The sequence below is a fragment of the Mesocricetus auratus genome, unplaced genomic scaffold (genome assembly GCF_017639785.1).
Source record: "Mesocricetus auratus isolate SY011 unplaced genomic scaffold, BCM_Maur_2.0 Super-Scaffold_4256, whole genome shotgun sequence".
Classification (NCBI taxonomy): Eukaryota; Metazoa; Chordata; class Mammalia; order Rodentia; family Cricetidae; genus Mesocricetus; species Mesocricetus auratus.
Window position 1 is genome coordinate 33,127,758 of NW_024429182.1, and position 18,917 is coordinate 33,146,674.

At 42.1% G+C, this 18,917-nt stretch overlaps 1 protein-coding gene across 3 annotated transcripts in view; it reads left to right on the forward strand.

The window, feature by feature from the left end:
- Positions 1 to 14,922, forward strand: part of Pum3 (pumilio RNA binding family member 3) — a 31,838-nt gene extending 16,916 nt beyond the window's left edge. For all 3 annotated transcript variants that reach the window (XM_005063722.4, XM_013117584.3, XM_013117588.3), the window contains exons 13-18: positions 1,126 to 1,206; positions 4,870 to 5,012; positions 5,616 to 5,838; positions 8,244 to 8,331; positions 10,462 to 10,552; positions 14,662 to 14,922. In XM_005063722.4, the coding sequence (XP_005063779.1) occupies positions 1,126 to 1,206; positions 4,870 to 5,012; positions 5,616 to 5,838; positions 8,244 to 8,331; positions 10,462 to 10,552; positions 14,662 to 14,794 (759 nt within the window). In that variant the 3' untranslated portion in view covers positions 14,795 to 14,922. The remainder of the gene's footprint in view (positions 1 to 1,125; positions 1,207 to 4,869; positions 5,013 to 5,615; positions 5,839 to 8,243; positions 8,332 to 10,461; positions 10,553 to 14,661) is intronic.
- The last annotated feature ends 3,995 nt before the right edge of the window (positions 14,923 to 18,917 follow it).

Here is an 18,917-nt window from a genome sequence, read left to right on the forward strand (position 1 = left end):
AGAGGAGTTTCTTTTTTGCTTGTGTCTTTCCTTTAGAACTTGTGGGTTTTTGCTGTTTGTTTAAGAAGAGACTCACCATGTAGCCTCTGAAACTCAATTGTGTAGACTTGGATGTTCTCAAATTTACAGCAGTCTTCTGGTCTCCCTGTATTAAATATTTATAGGTGTTATATGTTATAGTGATGCCTAGCTCTTGTCCACTTTTCGTATGTGATTTGAGTTTTGTTTTTAAATATCTATAACTTTTCAAAGAAATTCAGCAATATAATAAATGCAATTAGACAAAATACAATAAAAATAATTTGTAGTCCTTTGACCCAGGATGACTGTTATGCCTTCTAGAGTTTTCTGTGTATGTACAAAAACTTTATAAATGTTTATATAATTCATAATTTTATGAATATATGTATATATTTTATAATATATATGTCGTGCCTTGAGATTATCCATTTGCTTTTTGGTGATTTGAATAGTTTCTGTATGTAGTTGTATGCACATGCCCTCCTCCCCTAATTAATATTTCATTTAATTGCCTCAGTTAAAATTTTCAAGTACTGGTTTTTGCTTAGATGTTGTATCTTGATTCTTGGGCTATTTGACAAATATGTTTCTCTATTTTTATTTTCTTTTTTGTTAAATCATCTTATCTTGAATATAATTAGCTAGTTCATTTGAGCAACTTTGACTCATCTTGTTTGCATAAGGTTGGACAGATTATTATGTAGGCTCTATGGGTAGGGTATGTAAGGAAAAGTTTTTTGTTTGTTTTTGAGACAGTGTCTCATTACATCATGATAACATAGACAAGGCTGGACTCAAACTCACAGAGATTTGGCCACCTCTCAAATGCTGGGATTAAAACCATTGCTACCATGCCCAGCTTTTTAGGTTTGCTGTTATTTTGTCTTGTTAATTTTTATAAGTTATGTGTAGGGGATGGGTGCTGTGCATATGTGTGGAGGCCAGAGGACAACTTTAGAAAGTCTGTTCTCTTCCCCCACCATGTGGGTTCTGGGGATTGGCCTCAGGTCATTAGACTTGGCAGCAAAATGCCTTTATTCACAGGAGGATTTGTCAACCCTTTATACAATTGTTTTTAACCTTCGCTGTCTTCCCATTTTCCAGGGCCAATACTCTCATTTGGTTTTACTGGCAGCATTTGATTGTATTGATGATACTAAGCTTGTGAAGCAGATAATCATATCAGTAAGTATTGTGAATGGGCTTGAATTGGTTATGTTGGCCAGTGTTGGAGTTTCGTTTCACATGTTATGTAAACACTTTGACCTGTGCTTTTTGTCCGTATTTACTATGACTTTAGTTGCCTCAGTTGTGTTTTATTTTAGAGGCTTGCTATGTTTCTGTGTGAATCCCAACCTTGTAACTAGATAGTAGTTGTTTTAAACACCTAAATAACCATGGTTAAAATAAAACTTGACATTTCCACTTGGGATCAAGGTTGCATGGTTTTGTTTTGTTTTTAAGCAAAGCAGTGCTTGGATGTGATTGGTAGTTGTCTTGTTTAGTGATTCTTGAGTTCACCACACTTGCTGTGGACAAGCAGTTTTCCAGTTCATCTGTCCCTATGTGCGGGGCTAGGCTGGTGGAGAAGGGAACACCTAAAACCCGTTCAGTTGTGCTTGTAACATCCTTTTGTTAAAACCTCCTTCTTATGTCTTAGCAACTGCTCCTGTCTAATACAGTGACCATAAGGTGGTAATCCTTGAGTAAATGTCTTCATCCCTGTACTTTCAGAACTCTTGGAAAAGCTGCTCCAGTATAGACATGGTGGTTGGATTATGTGCCTCCCCTCCATCCCCTGTGGCCCTCCTTTTTCTCATTCCGATTCTGTGACCCTGCCTTCCTATGGAGTATGCACAAGTATTGACTGCACAGGGAAGAGAGTGCCAAACTAGGGAAGAGAAATTACAGTATTGGTAGCAGTGACCAAAATTGGAAATGTTTAGAAACAGCTGAGTTTTTGCAAACAGATGTTTTTTCACCTGAAAATCATATGCACCATTGTGTTTGCACATGAATGGAGTCTTGGAGAAATGTTACTTACAAACGAGACTCTTACAGGGTCTGTAGAGAACAGCCGGTGGTCAAGTGGGGGTGCTGTGGCCTCTCTAGTCCAGCAGGGTGTTTACGAGTTTATCCATAATAGAAGGCAGGGACTGCATTCTGTTTTCCTAGACAGCAGCTGGAAATCCCGGTTGTATGTTTCTCATGCCCTTGCTGCCACTTTCCAACTTTGTTCTTGACTATTTTAAAGTTGTGGTGAATTTTTGGGGGAACAGGACTGTGGGAAGGAACAAGTTGGCAAGATTTTGTGCCACAGACTGAATATTTTGACATGTTCCTTGTGACTTTAGTATCCTTTTGACTCCAGTCAATAGTGATTGTTTTTCATTCCTGTGACAGAGATGTGAGGCCGTAGAATTGACTATGAATAAAGCTGTTTCACAGAAATGGAAACTGGCTGGCCTATTGAAAGCTTGCTTTTGTTTAATATTTCACAAAACGAAAATGTGCATAACTGTTCCAAATGGATTTCAAGGGAAACAAGCACCCTTCAGGACTTGCCAGAATTATTGACTGGGTTTGTCTTTCCCAACGATTTATCTCACTTCAAGCTGCTCTTGAAGCCATTTCCATTTCTTGTGCTTATCTGTTTGAGGTCCACAACTGTGGAACCCACATTCCTAAAGACTAACTTCAGGCAGCTCTCTCATGGACGTGCCTCTCTCTGACAAATGCTCCACCGGTTCTGTGTATCATTAAGCCCCCAAGTTAGTGATAAAGTTGTGACATGTTCATTGCTCTTGTGTTTTCCCACACAGCCACCACAGAATCTGTTGCACTGCTTTTTAAAAATAACCAGGAAAGTTGAGCGTTGCCAAGCACTCCATTCAGGGTATCCATACTTCCCAGAATGTCAAGTTGGAATCACAACATGGTCAGCTCTACCTTTCTTTGACCTTTCAAAATAAATTCAAGCTGTCTCCCATCTGCTTTCCTTTCCAAAATGAATATGCTTCCACAGAAAATGTGATCCCATTTATCGGGGTGTACTTTGGCTGGTTTCATGGCAGTGTTCCTAAGGAAAGGGATGGGTAGCCTAGCCAGTTGCTGTTTGGGAATGAAGAAATATTGGTGCATATTTTAAATGCCTTATCTTTAATAAATAATCCAAGTTACAAAGAATACTATGTCAGCTATTTAGCCTTCCATCATGTGACACAAATAAATAAAACCTGTCTGATCATAGTAATTCATACCTATAATCCCATCACTTAAGAGTCCAACAAACCTAGAGGATTGCCATGAATTTGGGGGCCAGCCTGGACTCAATATTAAGATTTTTTTTTTGTAAAGGGCCAGATAGTAATTATTTGATGCATTATGGGCCATGTATGATTTGACTTTTAAAGGAAGCTTTGCAATGTTAAAAAAAATAAAAAGAAGGAAAAGTAAAAAACATTCTTAGGATGGGTGTATAGAAAGTGGACACAAACAGAATTTGACCTATGGACCATAGTTTTCCCCCTTGTGTATTTTGTTTCTTAGACTCTTACAAACTAGTTGTGGATCTCATATGTGTAGTTCATTTGGTAGAGTGCTTGTCTCATATCCCTGAAGTCAGGGGTTCCATACTCCACACCACATAAACCAAGCATTCAGCACTTGGCAGTGTCCAATTCCATTTCAGCATGTAGCCAGTCATTGGGTATCAGAAGAACACGCCTGTGCAGAAGTTGAGGGAAGCCTGAGTTTTTATCATCAACAAATATGAGACTTTTGAGTTTTGCTGTCTTCTGAGCCTCTGGTTGATGACTGACTTTTTAGTTTAGTCCCGTGTACTACTAAAATCACTAGTAGGGCTTTTTGTTTGCTTGGTTTGGTTTGGTTTTTAGTTTTATTTTGTTTTGTTTTTTTTTTTAAAGGGTAGACTGGGGACTTGAGCAGTGGCTTTGTTCTGTGTTTAAGACCTCCAGTTCAATACCCAGAACCCACATAGCAGCTCAGAACTCTCTGTAGCTCTAATCCCTGGTGATCCCATACCCTCTTCTGGCTTTTGTGGGTACTGCATGCATGCTGTGAACAGACATGCGTGTAGACAAAACACCCATACACACAATAAAATGTTTTTTAATTGTTAAAAAAATAACAGTCCTGGGTATATGTCATCTTAGAGGATTTCTTCATTTCAGAGGAGGGTGTATGTTTTCTTTAGATACAACAGGTTTGGAGTCAGGATCAGAACTAGTGAGATCCCTGTTTCTGATCCTGTCCTGTAAACTTAGCTAGTGGATGAGTGTTCCCTGTGGCTCCAGGTACCCTGTTTCTGTTTCTTACCCTGGTAAACAGCCTTCGTGTGCTGTGAATAAGCAGCCCAGCTAAGCCTGTGTCAGCTCTGTTGAAGGGCAGATTTCTCTCTTGTGTCTCAGCAGGGAAGCTCTGGGGCGTGTGCTTCATCAAGGATCACGCTACAATAAGTGTACCTGCAAATTGACCCTTGTGTACTCAGATCACAGCAGGTGCTGTCTTTAGTAACAGCAGCCCAAGAAATGCTCCTCATCATGAATGGAGATAGCTCTTCTATGGTTTTAAAAGTCCTTGCTTTTGATCAGTTAATACAAACAGGTCGTTCAACAATGACGGCAACAGTAGATAATTAACTATGTTCTGAATATAATTCTTTGTGTTTTGATAAGACATGTCAGAATTAACTTCACATTTGCTAGTGGGTGCACTGAGGGAAATAGCCAAGGATGTGTTCCTCATTCCCATCAAATCCCAACCAACTTTGAGAATGTAAATAATACTGCAAAGGTTATTTTGTTTTTTGTTTTTTTAATTATGTAGGAAATCATCAGTTCCTTACCCAGCATAGTAAATGACAAATATGGGAGGAAGGTCCTGTTGTACTTGCTGAGTCCCAGAGATCCTGCCCACACAGTCCGAGAAATCATCGAGCTTCTGCAGAAGGGTGATGGCAACGCTCATAGGTAACTGTCTGCCTGAGTGCTTGATTCTTTGTGAGGAGCACAGGCTCCAAGACATCCTCGAACACAATCCCTCTCTCCCTCTACTTCCCTAAAACTTCTTTGTGAATTCCATTGACAGCCTCAGATCTTACCTTAAAGGAAATAGCAGGATCAGGCTGAAAGATCCCCTCTGAGCAGCTACCTAGCACCCAGTAGGCATTCAAGTGTGTAGTTTGATTTTTGTTTTTCTTTACTTTCAAAACTGTTGGCCTCCGTGTGTTTTAATGTCCTGAGAACAGAGTCTGTGAAGTACTCTGAACACGCCCTGTCTTGCGTGATGATTTGTCATTGTTTGTTTTAAGATTTGGGAGGGTTACTTGTTTGTCTGCAGTGTATAAAACAGCTTCCCTTACTGAAGTCTTGTTCCTTGCCAGGTAGTATTAAGATCTTGGGAATGAAAAGATAAAGCCCATCCTGCACTTCTCACTCACTCACTGTCTGCATCCTCAGCAGAAGGACAGACAATTACAATAGAGGGTGCCCTGGGTTGTGATAAGCTCCTAGAGGTTTGTGATAACAAGATCTGCCATTTATCTTACCACCTCTTTCAACATATTCCGACAGTAAGAAAGACACTGCTGTCCGCCGGCGTGAGCTCTTGGAATCCATCTCTCCAGCCTTGCTAAACCACCTACAAGGACATGCTCAAGAGGTGGTGCTGGACAGGTCTGCATGTGTGTTGGTGTCTGACATCCTGGGATCTGCTACTGGAGATGTTCAGCCTGCCATGGATGCCATCGCCAGTTTGGCAGCAGTAGAACTACATCCTGGTGGCAAGGATGGAGAGGTGATGTGCAGTTAATTATAGTACTGGCAGGAGAGCCACAGAGACTGCACAAGCCCCAGTCACGGAGACTACAGAGTGTTAACAATATTGCCAGTAGCGCATTTGAAAACAATTAGAGTGCCGTAGTGAGAGTACTTGTCCTTTCCAGAATTGCAGTAATTCTATACCTCTTGAAGTCACATGCTATGACTCTTTAGATAGCCGTGACTGGCCCTTTACTACCTTTCCAGAGTAGTGCATGCTTGCTGTGGCTACTGCTTCCTCCAGTGTGAAATGCTATCCTTTGCTCCATTGCCCTGTGCTCCATGAATACAAAGGCTAACTTGTCCCAAGGTCCACAGTTCTCTGTGAAATCTTCCCTAGTTTTGACTCTTAAAAAAGTCTTGCTCAGCCAAGTGCCTACCTACAAACCTAGACTTGAGAAATAAAGGCAGGAGGAATAGAAGTTCAAGGTTATCCTCTGCTGCATAAGGAGTTCAGGGCCTGCCTGAGCTAGATGAGACTCTCAAACAATATAGTTGCTTATTCTGATCACTCTTGCTTGTATTTACTTGGGCATAGTGTGATTCTTAAGGTCTTGCCACTCGAAAGACACACTGTTTGTATAAATAAAATAGTTTAAGTTAATATTGAAACAAAAACTAGGAAGGATAACTATGGGTTCTCTGGGGTTGTGTAAGACCCAGCTTGTCCTCAGTTAGCTTTCCTGGAAACAGAGAAGAGCCAAGCTGAGCCCCGAAGGGTTAGCAACTCAGCCAAGAATGGTAGAAAGAGGCATGTGGCCTGTGGGGAGGGTGTTCTACAGCCCTGAGGAAAGGAGAGTTACTGAACCCAAGACTCCCAGTTGGCAACCGCAAGCAAACAAGAGGAAGGCAGAGGCCAGATCACACAGGGCCTTTGTCCTATGCTGGCTTGTGAGCTACAGCTCGGAGCTAGCTGGTTATGGGGAACTACCTTTTTCTTTTCTTTTTTTTTTTTTCCTTTTTTTTGAAGCTTTGGTCTCTGCTGTCACTTAGTCTCTCTCACAAAAGCCTTTATGTGCTAAATAGAGTTACCTTTTGTTATGATCCCTGGCATTGCTCAAGGATATAAAATAAGCAGTTCAAGTTCTAAGCCTTTCACTCATTAATTGAAAAAGCAATAAATGTGCCAGGAGTGCTTTAAAAGATACTCCCTGCCTTTAGAGTTGGGTCCATTGGAGGGACACATGCATGTCACGTTTAAGCATACGTTTGTTAGCTGAATGCTAACATCTGCATTTTAGTCCAGTTCCGGGGACTTTAAACTAGTAATCTATGTAGTTCCAATGAACAGTCTAATGGATGCCTTATGGTAGCAGCACTAAATCATCACGATGCAGGGGTGCGCAGCACTGGGCCAGTCTGCCTCCCCCTGCCGAGCTCTTCTGCTCTCTACACCATCTTTCCATGTGCTGGGTTCTAGTCACAGCCAACTCCACTGCTTCAGCGTCTCTTCCCATCAGGGTCTCAGGCAGGAAGGAAAGCAAGAGCGATGGGGCCTTTTCTGCCTTTTGTTGGCTGGAAGACAGTCTCCCGGCAGGCTTTCCTGCCATGTCATTAGCTGGAATTGGTTTGAGCCACATCCCTGGCGGAGTGACTGGGTGGCTAGGTCTGCTTACAGCCATTGAGGGTGTGGACCATAAGAACACAGCCTTTAGAGGAAACAGGTTAGGGGCTACTTGTTGAGTAAACAGTGCAGCATCTTTTCCACGGCACAGTTCCTTCCATCTCTAATTCCCTCTAGCCTTGGGTCAAGTCTGGCACTCAGTGTTTAACCATGGATTGGATTCTGAATAGAAAAGATGCGTGGCATGCTCCTGACACATGACTTGGAAGAGACAAGTGGGTTGTGATCTGAAGCTCAGGCCCCTGGCTTCCTGGAGCAGATCAGATGAATGTGTGATGAAATTCTGCTCTCAGTGGAAATAGTGCTCATTATTTCTCATACTAAATGAGGGGAAACTGCTGTTACTGTGGGAACAATAGTTGATAAGGCCAGCAAATAAGCTCCAGAATGTTTTCGAGGCCTGCTCATTAGGTCATGGTAGTGAATGGTATTTAAAAACCATGTGGTATTCTCCCAAGAGGTCTCTTTGTGTCTCAAATCAGTGTATTACCATAGGAAGAGTTGGCAGGTTTACCTCATTTTTAGAACATTGTGTGGTTCTGTTCAAACAGACTCACCAATCTCAGAGCTACCTTGCAGGAACCATGACCTCCCACATAGCTGTGCTTGTACCCTGGGAATGTGGTGGCTATTCTGGAAAAAGATTTCTTAAAACCGTGAAACCTAACTGCATCCATGTCTATACATGGGACAGAGATAGGCTTGTGGGCTAGAGAGGGATGACAGCCTTTAAAATAACAAGTTCGGTTCTCTTGTAGCTTCATGTTGCCGAGCATCCTGCAGGACATCTCGTTCTCAAATGGTTAATAGAGCAAGATAAAAAGAGGAAAGACAATGGAAGAGAAGGTAGGGTGGCGTGTGTGTGTGTGTGTGTGTGTGTGTGTGTGTGTGTGTGTGTGTGTGTGTGTGTGTGTGTGTGCGCGCGCGCGCGCGCATGTGTCTTCTATGGATTTCTGCATTTCTGGACTTCGTGCTGGTCTTTCAGGTCCAGGTGGGATTTGCCAAGTGTGTAAAAATCATGCCTGTGAATAGGTAATGATTAAACTTCAAGGGCTGGGCTGCAGCTCCATGGTGACTGCTTGCCTACCTTGCAGTTTAAACTGTTACAGTGGCTGGAAAGTGTGACCAGTCATGGATTTGTTTTTGAGACAACCTACGGTGCTATGGCTAGCAGTGTCATTAGTACAGAGCAGCACTGTCATCTCTCACTCTAGATTTTAAAGTAAGGACTTGAGACTCTCTTTTTCTGCAAGTTTTAGATAAGTTGCTTTTAATATTTGAAAATAATATGTAGTGAAGCAACCCCTTCATTGCTGAAAAAGGCGATGCATAGTTGAAATGAGTTAGACAAGCTGTTAATATCTTGGAAATTTCCTAATGATTTTTCATAGTAAAAATGCCAGAAACCCTAAGACAAGACTGTTGGGCTCAGGGCAGTTGTCGTTTTCAAGCACAAATGAGTATGTCTGTCTATTTGGTTATGTATTGCTGTGTGACAAACTACCTCAGAGCTTGATGGTACTCTGAGCAGTCATTTGGGGTTTAGTGGAGCTTGTCTCTATCTACCTTCCAAGGCAAACACACAGTCTGGGTGTTGGAGTATGCCCACGGTTGTTACAGTAGCTCATTCACCAGACGGTCAGTTTTAGATTAGAACCAACCACCTCACTTCCTCTTCCTAGACTGCTTGGCTTTGCCCCCATGGTGGTTGTTTCCTTTTTAATCTTGTTTATGGCATGTGTGTGCATCTTGGCACATGTGTAGAGGTCGGGAAAGACAAGCTGACCCTTGTGCTTCTAGGGACTCTCCTGTTTCTACCTCTCATCTCACCTAGGAACATTGGAATTATAGGAGTATATAATAATAATCTCCTCAGCATTACATAGGTTCTAAAAATTGAGCTCAGGTCCTCATTGTTTACTTAGGAGTCACTGTACCCACTGGCCCCCGTGGTTGGTTCTTAGGTTGAGCATCCCAAGGAAAGGAAGCATATGTTTATGCCTCCTGATTAATCCTCAGAAGTCATGATATGTCACTTCTACCGTGCTCTCTTGGTCCAGGCAGTGAGACCACCCTGAGTCAGCAGAAGACTGAGATTCCACCCTTAATGGGGTACTGACAGCATCAAGAAATGCATACAATGTGGAACATCTTGTTTTGATCCACTTTGGAAAACAAGTGGCCCCACTGGCTGATTGCTGCCCCTATCCACCATGAATAGCTCGGTGGCCTCCATGAGTGTCTTTGAATTCATTATTATGCGTGGTACCTACTTGGAAATTTTACCTTCAACGTGGGTCATCTTTTCCTCTATCTGCAGCAAATCTCAGTCACTAGAATTTTTCCATTGACTGAGAATGAGTTGCACAGAGAGGGCGTGGTGAATAAGATGCCAAGACTTGGAAATAGAGTTACTAAAGATGAACAGTATTTGGAGTGGAGTCTTGTATATCCTGAAACTCATGACAGTCCTCTTGTCTCAGCCTTTGGAGCTGGGGCACAGGCATAATTATTTTTGATATATGGCTATTGAAAGCATCATAAAGAGAAATTGCCATGACTAACCCAGATATATGGTCATTCTTTAGCCACTAACCACATTATTTGTCCCTTCCAGTTAAATGTTTTTATACAAGGGGAACTGCTTTTGGCTACATGTGGAGTAACACTGTCAAACATTTACTTGCTGGGCATGTCAAGGTTAAATCACTAACTATTACAAAGAAATATAGATGTGACCAAATGAGCTTTTTAAAATAGTTTGTTTTTCTTGTGTAATTACTGCTAAAAATAGTTTGTAATTACATCAGAGTTAAGAAAATTGGCAGTATTAACATAGTACTAGATCTGTACTGGAATTTTAGTTTTATAGGTGAGGATTATTTTTAGCTTTTCTGTTGAAACATTTGCAAACTTAAAAGTATTGAGGTGAGGAGCATGTATGTTATGGTAACTATGTTCTGATCTACTTTACAGGTTGCTTTGCAAAAACCCTTATAGAGCGTGTTGGCATGAAGAACCTCAAGTCCTGGGCCAGCATCAATCGAGGTGCCATTATTCTTTCCAGGTCGGTAGATATATCATGCAACACACATGCACACTTCTTTACCTTTATTTCTTTTTCTGGAATTTATTCCCAATAATGTGGGATTACTCCATCACTCATGGCTCTAGACAAATACTAAAAAGTACATGTAAGGGCTGTTGAGACAAAGCATTTACCACTAAGTTTGACTACCGGAGTTGCGTGTCCACAGATAGAAGGAAGAAGTAACTTCCCTGAGTTGTCCTCTGGTGTATACACATATGCTGTGGCATGGAGCCCTGTGTGCTTACACAGAAACAGTAAACAGGTGTTACTTAAATTTGTCTTTAAAAGCAAATGTAGCTCTTCAGTCCTCAAGTTTAACTATTTAACTGTCATCTTTTGGGTGTCAGGTCACAGAATTGTGACATTTACATTGTACATAGTTTCATTACATTTGTAGTTTTGACCAAAACATAATTACAAAATTTTCTTTTAATGAATGAATAAGTTGTATGCCTCTGGAAACTCACAGAGCTCTATAAGTCAAGCCTAACTTCGTAGTTTTGTTTGTTTGTTTGTTTTCATTGTCTTTAGTGATTCTGAAATTGATAAAGGATTTGTTAAATGAGAGAAGTTGATGTGTCAATGGAGACCTTGCTTATAGATTGCTCTCTGCAATTTATAATGTACAGGTCATTGTTTAAAATGTTCATTTTATGACAACTGTATGCTGTTTGAATCGATTACTGTTTTTCTTCTGCCGTGTTGCTGTCTTAGTTTGCTTCTCAGTTATAAAACACTGGTCAAAATCAGCCTCAGGAGGAGAGGGTTTATTTCATCTTACAACACCTGGATCACAGTCCATCACTGAGGAAAGTCAGGGCAATAGCTCAAGGCAAGACCTAGAGCAGAGACTGTGGACAAGTGCTGCTTACTAGTCTGTTCCAGTTTTACCTTTGACTCCCTTTCTTACCCAGCCCAAACCTATCTGCCTAGGGATAGTACTTGACACAATGTGCTGGGCCCTCCTCCATTATTAACAATTAAGAAAGTGCCCCATGGCCAGTGTGATGGAGCCAGTTCCTTGATGAGGTTTCCTTTTCCCAGGTAACTAATTTGTATCAAGTTGACAAATTAACCAGCACATCTACTAACAATGAGAAAAGAGATACTCCAGTTTGAAGCATCTACATTATTTGGGGAACTCGCTGTGCAGTGTAGCTGTGTGGTTTGTAAACATTAACATTAGGTTAAAAACTGTAATGTATCATCTGGTTGACTGTATATACACATGAATTCATTTTTAAGTCAGTGTCTTTGAATGTATGGGTATTACATGCAGATCAGGCTCTGTTTTTAGAGAAATGTGTTCATATTCCAATGGATGTTAAAAAGTCAGAACCCATTAGCTATAACAGGAACTTTTTTGTCTCGTAATTCTTTGCCAAGCGTTTAGAATGTTAACACCTAGTGACATGCTTTCATTGTGCTCAATTAACTGGAAGTTTCAGTGGTGCCATGAAATTAATGTATAAAGTTTGCGCATGGTCAGCACTCCCATGTGTAGATCTCAGACAGAAGAATGATCCAGTGTGTTTCTTGTGGATCTCTGCCTGGAACTGTATGGAGACACAGGCAGTATCTGAGATTCCAAACAGAAGTTGAACTGTTTAAATTCAGTCATCTTATTTACTGGATACTTGAATAGCATTTATTTGCCAAAATCCCTGCCTGTTTACATTTCAGTTAAAATGTGTGTTTTCTTTGGGGAATATTTAATGCTGTGTTTGTTGTCTGTTCACCACGGTTGTTACTGAGTTACTGAAAGAGCATTTTGGGTGGAAAGAGGAAAAAGTGTTGTATACTGGCTGAGAAATAACTCTGTAGAGTTCTCTAGCATCTAACAACATAGGTTCTAGACAGCCTGCCTACGCTTCAAGACCTGCCTACTGTGTGACTTGGAAAATCATTGAGCTCTCCTGGTCTTTCTTGGTTGTAAAACAAAAAGTTAATGATAATCTTAAAGTTGTTAAGAAAGCAAGACATACAGAATGCCTTTCACTGTGTCTGCGTTTAGCACATACTTAATAGCTGCTAACTTGTACTAATATTATGTACCATGTGGCTGTTTAGCCAAGGTGTTAACGGAAAGACATGAGTGACAAATCCATTTCAGGGCACTTTACCAGCATCTCTTGTCGTCTCCTGTGAGCCTTAGGGTACTGCCTGGTGTTCACTTTGCTCTTCGTAGACATGATATAAGTTACTGTGACTATGGACTTTTGAAAATGCCTACTAATCTCCTTCTAGAGTATGTTTCAGAGGTCGACATTTTAAATGTTGTCCTAAAGAACTTGGGAGGGAAAAGGAATTTGGGCCTGGTGACCTGCAATCAGGTGCCTGTGACCCAGTCTTCTTTAATGGTTCATATTTTTACTCATTTACTGAGTATCAAGCTTTACCTTAAAAACACCCCCCTCTGAGAACTGGGCCTGCTCAATGGCTGAGTGTGGGCTTAGTGTAGTTGTCTCAATGGCTGAGTGTGGGTTTAGTAAATGTGGCTCAGTGTTGAGTGTGGGCTTAGCGTGAGTGCGGCTCAGCTTGGCAGCAGAGCAGGATTCAAATGCACATAGTTAGTGGTGGGATCTGTACCCAACATGTGTGAGGTCCTGAGTCTTAGACAGTCAGCCTGCCCTGAGTTGTATGGTTACTGACAGAATGTAGAGTGTTCTCCTCCCGCCAGCCTGGTTCCAGAGCCGCATCAGTCCCAAATGAACACTCAGGACGCTATATTAATTATATAAAGCTGTTGGCTGTTTGCTTGGTTTCTTGCTGGCTAGCTCTGACTTATTTAAGTATTTAACCCATAATTGTTAATCTAAGTATTTATCTTATCAGAGAAAAGGGTCTGGACCTCTTACTCCTGTGGCGGGCTACATTGTTGTCTCTGTGTCTCTCTTTCCCAGAATTCTCCTCAACTCCTAGTCCCACCTGTCTTGCTTCCCTGTTGGCCAACAGTGCTTTATTCAAACCACTCAGACACATTTTTACATAATGACATCTCCCAACAACAGAAGGCAGTTCTCTTGCCAAACCAGGGACATTATTAGGTAAATCCCTTCGCTTCCACGGTACAGTGTCATAAGTATAGAGTTCAGTGACAAGGTCACTAACAGTTTTCCTTCCATGCTTTGCCTGCCACATCTGCTCACTGGGGTGAGTTCACCTGTGCAGACAATGTTCCTTTTCCATCTTTATTCCTATGGTGCTATGGTATCAGTGAGTAAGGCACACGGTCACTGCTTTTGAGCTGTTGCCCAGATTAGACAGTAGCCTGCTGTCTTAGCCACTGTTCTGTCATTGTGAAGAGACACCTATGACCAAGGCTAATAAAAGAGTTTTTGTGGGTGCCTGTTTACCGTTTCAGAAGGCAAGTCCATGACCATCATGGCAGTAGAGCAGTAGTTGAGAGCTTACATCTGATCCAAAAGCAGGGGGCAGAGAGATTAAGCAAGTCTAGGTCCATGTGGGCTTTCGAACCCCAAAGACCACACCTCTGATTCTTCCCAAACAGTTCTACCCACTGGGAACCAGTCATTCAAATACATGAGCCCATGGGGTCATTCTCGTTGAAACCACCACACCGCCAAGCAACCAGTCCTAAAGCAGGATGCTAGTCAGTCACGAGATAATCAAAGCCAGTGGAGTCTTGTCTCAGTGATGCCACCCAAGACTATAAAGCGCTTCCATAGTTTTAGGATGTAGACTTGTGGCTATCATTCATTTGGTGAATTTTAAGTTTTTCAACTTCATTGTTTGTTGGTGGTTGTGGGTATCTGCATGTACATACATGCCACAGCACACATGTACTGGTCAGGGAATAAGTTATGGGAGTCAGTTCTCCTTCCGCTATATGAATTCCAGAGATGGAACTTAGGTCATCAGAATTGGTAAGAAAGCAGGTGCCTTTACCTGCTGAGTCATCTCACTGGCCTTCATCTGATTAATTTTTAAAAATCCGTGTAATACACTGTACATAGCTAAGGAGGTGACCGAACAATGACTTGGTTACACTGTCCATGTGGGTGGTGTTGCAGATGTAGGGCTTTTATGACATTTAACTTTGTCAACCCTTTTCCTTTCTCCAGCCTTCTTCAGAGCTGTGACCAGGAAGTAGTAAACAAAGTCAAAGCTGGACTGAAAAGCCTGATTCCGACGTTGGAGAAAAACAAAAGCACCAGCAAAGGAGTGGAAACTCTGCTGGAAAAGTTGACTGCATAGGCGTGCTGGACAAGCAAGCTGGAACCTGCTTCCCATGAGAAGAAGGGCAGATCCACCATCCTCAACACTGGACTCTTAGAGTATTCTTGTTAAAGGACCTATTTATATAAAATTGTTTCTAAAAGACACTCTTTGTTTAATGCCAACTTTCCGACCTATCAGGCCCAGCATTGCACAGATTGCAGTGCACTGTGACGGTGTAGCATCAGACTGATGTGTGCATGGATGTATGCAGTGTGCTTGGAAGGCTTGATTAGGAAAGGAGCCAGCTGCAGTCTGAGAAGGCTTCCTGGAAAAGGTGGACTTTCGAGGACTGCTGTGACAAAAGGAAGGGCATGAAAAAGCCACATGGGATGTGTGTGGTGGGGGCAGTAAAGTGAACTGCTCCTGGTGGCAGCCTGTGGTGGGGACAGCTGCTTCTCTAACTGCTGTGCAGACTGAGTTCACTCAGGCTTGCTTTGAAAGCTGCTCTGGTAAGTTCGGCACGTGGAGGAGTTAGGAGGTCATGGATTTTTGCTAAGTTCAAGGTTGCTGGGAAAGTCTTACCTCTGGATTTGGGCCTTCAGAGTATATATCTTGTGGTAGGGCATTCTCCCTCGGGACAGCCCCTATAATTATAGCCCTTGGGGTGAGTAAGAGGGCTAGTGTGTTAGAGTGAGATTTGAGTGCAGGCAGGCTGTTTGGATTTTAAAAGAATAGGTGGCTCTCAGCAACAAAGCTAGAGAAGGTCCATAGGCCTCCTGGGCGGGTGTCACCGGCTTCTGCAGTACAGAGCCTTGTCCTTCCTCCAGGTGTCTGATGTAATGAGACACCCTTCTGGTCCATGCCCTCTGGAGAACTGGCTATGCCTTACCTGCCCTGACTTCCAGTTCCCAGGACTACTAACGTGGCTTCTGGGACTCTACTGCCAGGATATATTAAACCCGAAACAAAGGCTTGACACCTGTCACTATTGGTTAGATTCTCCAGGTAGCTGAGCATGGAGTGAAGCGGTAAACGGAGAAAAGGGAATGTGATTTTGCTTCTGTGTGTTTAATATATGATTTGGGTTTGAGTTCTCTATAGAAAGGACCATTCATAGATGAGAGTGCTACATGTTTCATAAGGAAAGATAACAGACATGCTGCGGATGGCTGAGCAAGAGGTAAAAAGAGTTGAGGCCTGTCAAGATAACTCCTGAAGACATGGGAAAGCAGACCTCCATTTTCATTTACATTCATTTGATTGATTGTAAATTGGATTCCATATCCAATATAGAAATTTGCAGCTCAATGAGCTAGCCTAGCTCAGAATACTCTTACCCTTGCACACTGCCCAGCAATTGAGGTCAGTCAGTGGTCCCATCCCATCTAGAGAGACTTCAGGCTTTCTGTGTATCCTGTAGAATTGCACACTTGCCGCCATCATCTCCTGTGGAAATCCCATTTCTCTTATTCCTTACTTTTACCTGAGTCACATCCTCTCGTAGGCTGCCTGTGAAAATACTTGTGAAGTCAAATAGATTGCTGGCAGGTCTGAAGCTCTACTCTTTTAGACAGTTTAGCTGGATGTAGAATTCATACAAATAGTTTAGTCACAGAATTTGGAAACATTAGTCTTGTCTGTAGTGTATAAAGTTGCATTTAAGTCCAGTGACATCTTGATATTTTACAGGTAGAACCTTTGGGGTGTTGAAAGAGATGGTGGAAGAGAAAGTTTATAGAAAAATTTTTAAGTTCCCTGTCTTCATCCCAGGATCATATGCATAGGCATGCAATGTGTATCTCTTGCGTTTAAATGAGAAAAGCCCAATCCTTCATTCTGGAGTGTGTATTGTCTCTGGCACCCACCCACCTTTTGATGTTTCTCATCCTTTAATAGCTCAGAGATACCCCACCCGTCCCAGCGCCCCCAGGATTGCCTTTCCTTTTCCTTTTTCTTGTTTTATTTCTTTGACTTTCTTTGTGAGTTACTTCCTCCACTTTCTTGGCCCTCCCTTCCAGTGAAATGTCTTTTTCTTATTTCTAGGATGTATGTCTGTGGCTCTCGGGATTCCGTATTTATGTTGGATACTTATGTTTTACTTTGCTTTGCCACTTTTCTGATTCCTTCTCTGTCTGGTCTCTATTACAGGCTTTCTTCTTTCTCCATACACACTGCATGTGGTCCCTGTGGGCAATGGGGTGGGTGGTACCCTGCTTCACTCCAGACTGGGCTTAAAGTGTGGAACCCTGCTGTTCTTCTCAGGAGCTGTGAGTTCCACCTGTAGCCAGCACCCAGATTACCCAGTACCACAGATTTCAAGAACCAATCTGGATGTCAGTAGTTGCTGTCCCTCTCATACCTCCTTGTATTGAGCAATTGGGGCAAAAATCTAGTCCACAGAGTCTAGGGTAGGGGAGGTGTGGATAAACATTTGAGCTGGTCCCTGTTTAATTTGTTCTGGTTGATCTATACCATGACTCTTAGTTCTGTATTACATGTAGAAGGAATAGAGATGATATACCAGTTTGTAAACAGCTTTCAAATGGCTTTCTTTAAGTACAAAAACCATCGATAGACCTGGCTTCCTAGAAAGACCAATTTTCCATGGATAAGCATAAAGGTTTTGAGAGTTTCCCAGTTGATCATAGTTAACATCACACATCAAGTCCTTGCTTCTTCCAGCAGTCAGACATTGCCCACAAGGAAGGGGCATGCTCATTTTTTCAATTCCACTGTTTGTACAATGGGTTAAGGGACTCAGAGGACATGGCTTTTTTTTCTTTTCTTTTTTTTTTTTTTTTTTTTTTTTTGCTTTTTGCTTTTTGTGTTTTCAAACAGGGTCTCACTATGTAGCTCTGGCTGTTTTGAAACTCAATATGAAGACCAGGCTGGGCCTCAAACTCACAGAGGTCTGCTTACCTGCCTCTGTAGTGCTGGGATTTAGTCTCCCAAGTGCCAGGATGTAAGGTGTGCACCACTACACCTTTTATATGGCTTATATGACCAAACTCAAAAGACTGTAAGATGGGACTTAGCATTTCCTTTTATGTTTTCAGTGAAATTTTGTGCAGGCCACATCTTAATTAGAGCAGGTGAATCTCTTCTGATAGTAAATCTTGGGCTGGCAAAATGGCTCAGTGGGTGCTTGCCGCCAAACTATTGGGGTGGGGTTGTGGGGGACCAACTCCCAAAGATCCTGTGACCTCCATAGAGTCACTGGAGTATGACTGCATCACACACACACACACACAGTGTAAATTTTTTAAGTTAAATCTTGCAGGTGTGTGTGTGTATGTTCAGAATAATGGTGAGTAAAACACAAGGAAGGCTGGCTTGTCTGAGCATGCCTGTAATCCCAGGAGGCTTTGACAGGAGGATCATGAATTTGAAGCCAGCCTAGGCTAAAGTGAGTCAGAAAAAAGAGTAAGAGAACACAGTGTCTCAGAGCATCTGTTTATATGCAGCCATTTGTAGGATAATCTTTTTTGTACACTTTGAAGATGTGTCTGTTTTACCTCAGCTGCCTTAGGCACCTTAGATTGGTTTAATAAAGAGCTGAATGACCAATAGCTAGGCAGAAGATAGGCTGGACTTCTGGGGAGAGAAGACGACTTAGGAGGGGGATTCAGCAGCAAGATGCAGAGGAAGACAGACGTACAGTATGGAAAAGAGGCAACGACCCACATGGCAGAATATAGGTTAATATAAATGAGTTAAGTTAGAAAAGCTAGTTGGAAATAAGGCTAAATTAAAGGCAAAGCTCTCATAATTAATAAGCCTGTGTCATTATTTGGGAGTTGCCCGTCCAAAGAAAGTCCAATTACAGCTAATTACACTGAACTGAGCAATAAGTTCTGCCTCTTGGAGCTGTCAGTGTAGCTCCGTAGCAGAGAACTTGCCTAGCATGCAGGAGGCCATGAGTTCTATACTTGCTGCAGCCCAAGAAAGAAAAGGCAAAGCACAGCCAACTGCTTAGCCAGGCAGACAGATCATATTATATCCCATGCTCTCCTTCAGTTCTTTCTAAATTTGAGACACCACCAAAGTGCCCCAAATTCCTTAACCTATGTTGTAGAGAACAAAGAATCCTGAGTGGATTGTTGACATGGGTGTGGCCATGGTGGTGATCCTAGTGTCTCAGCCCCATGGGAGTGGTAAA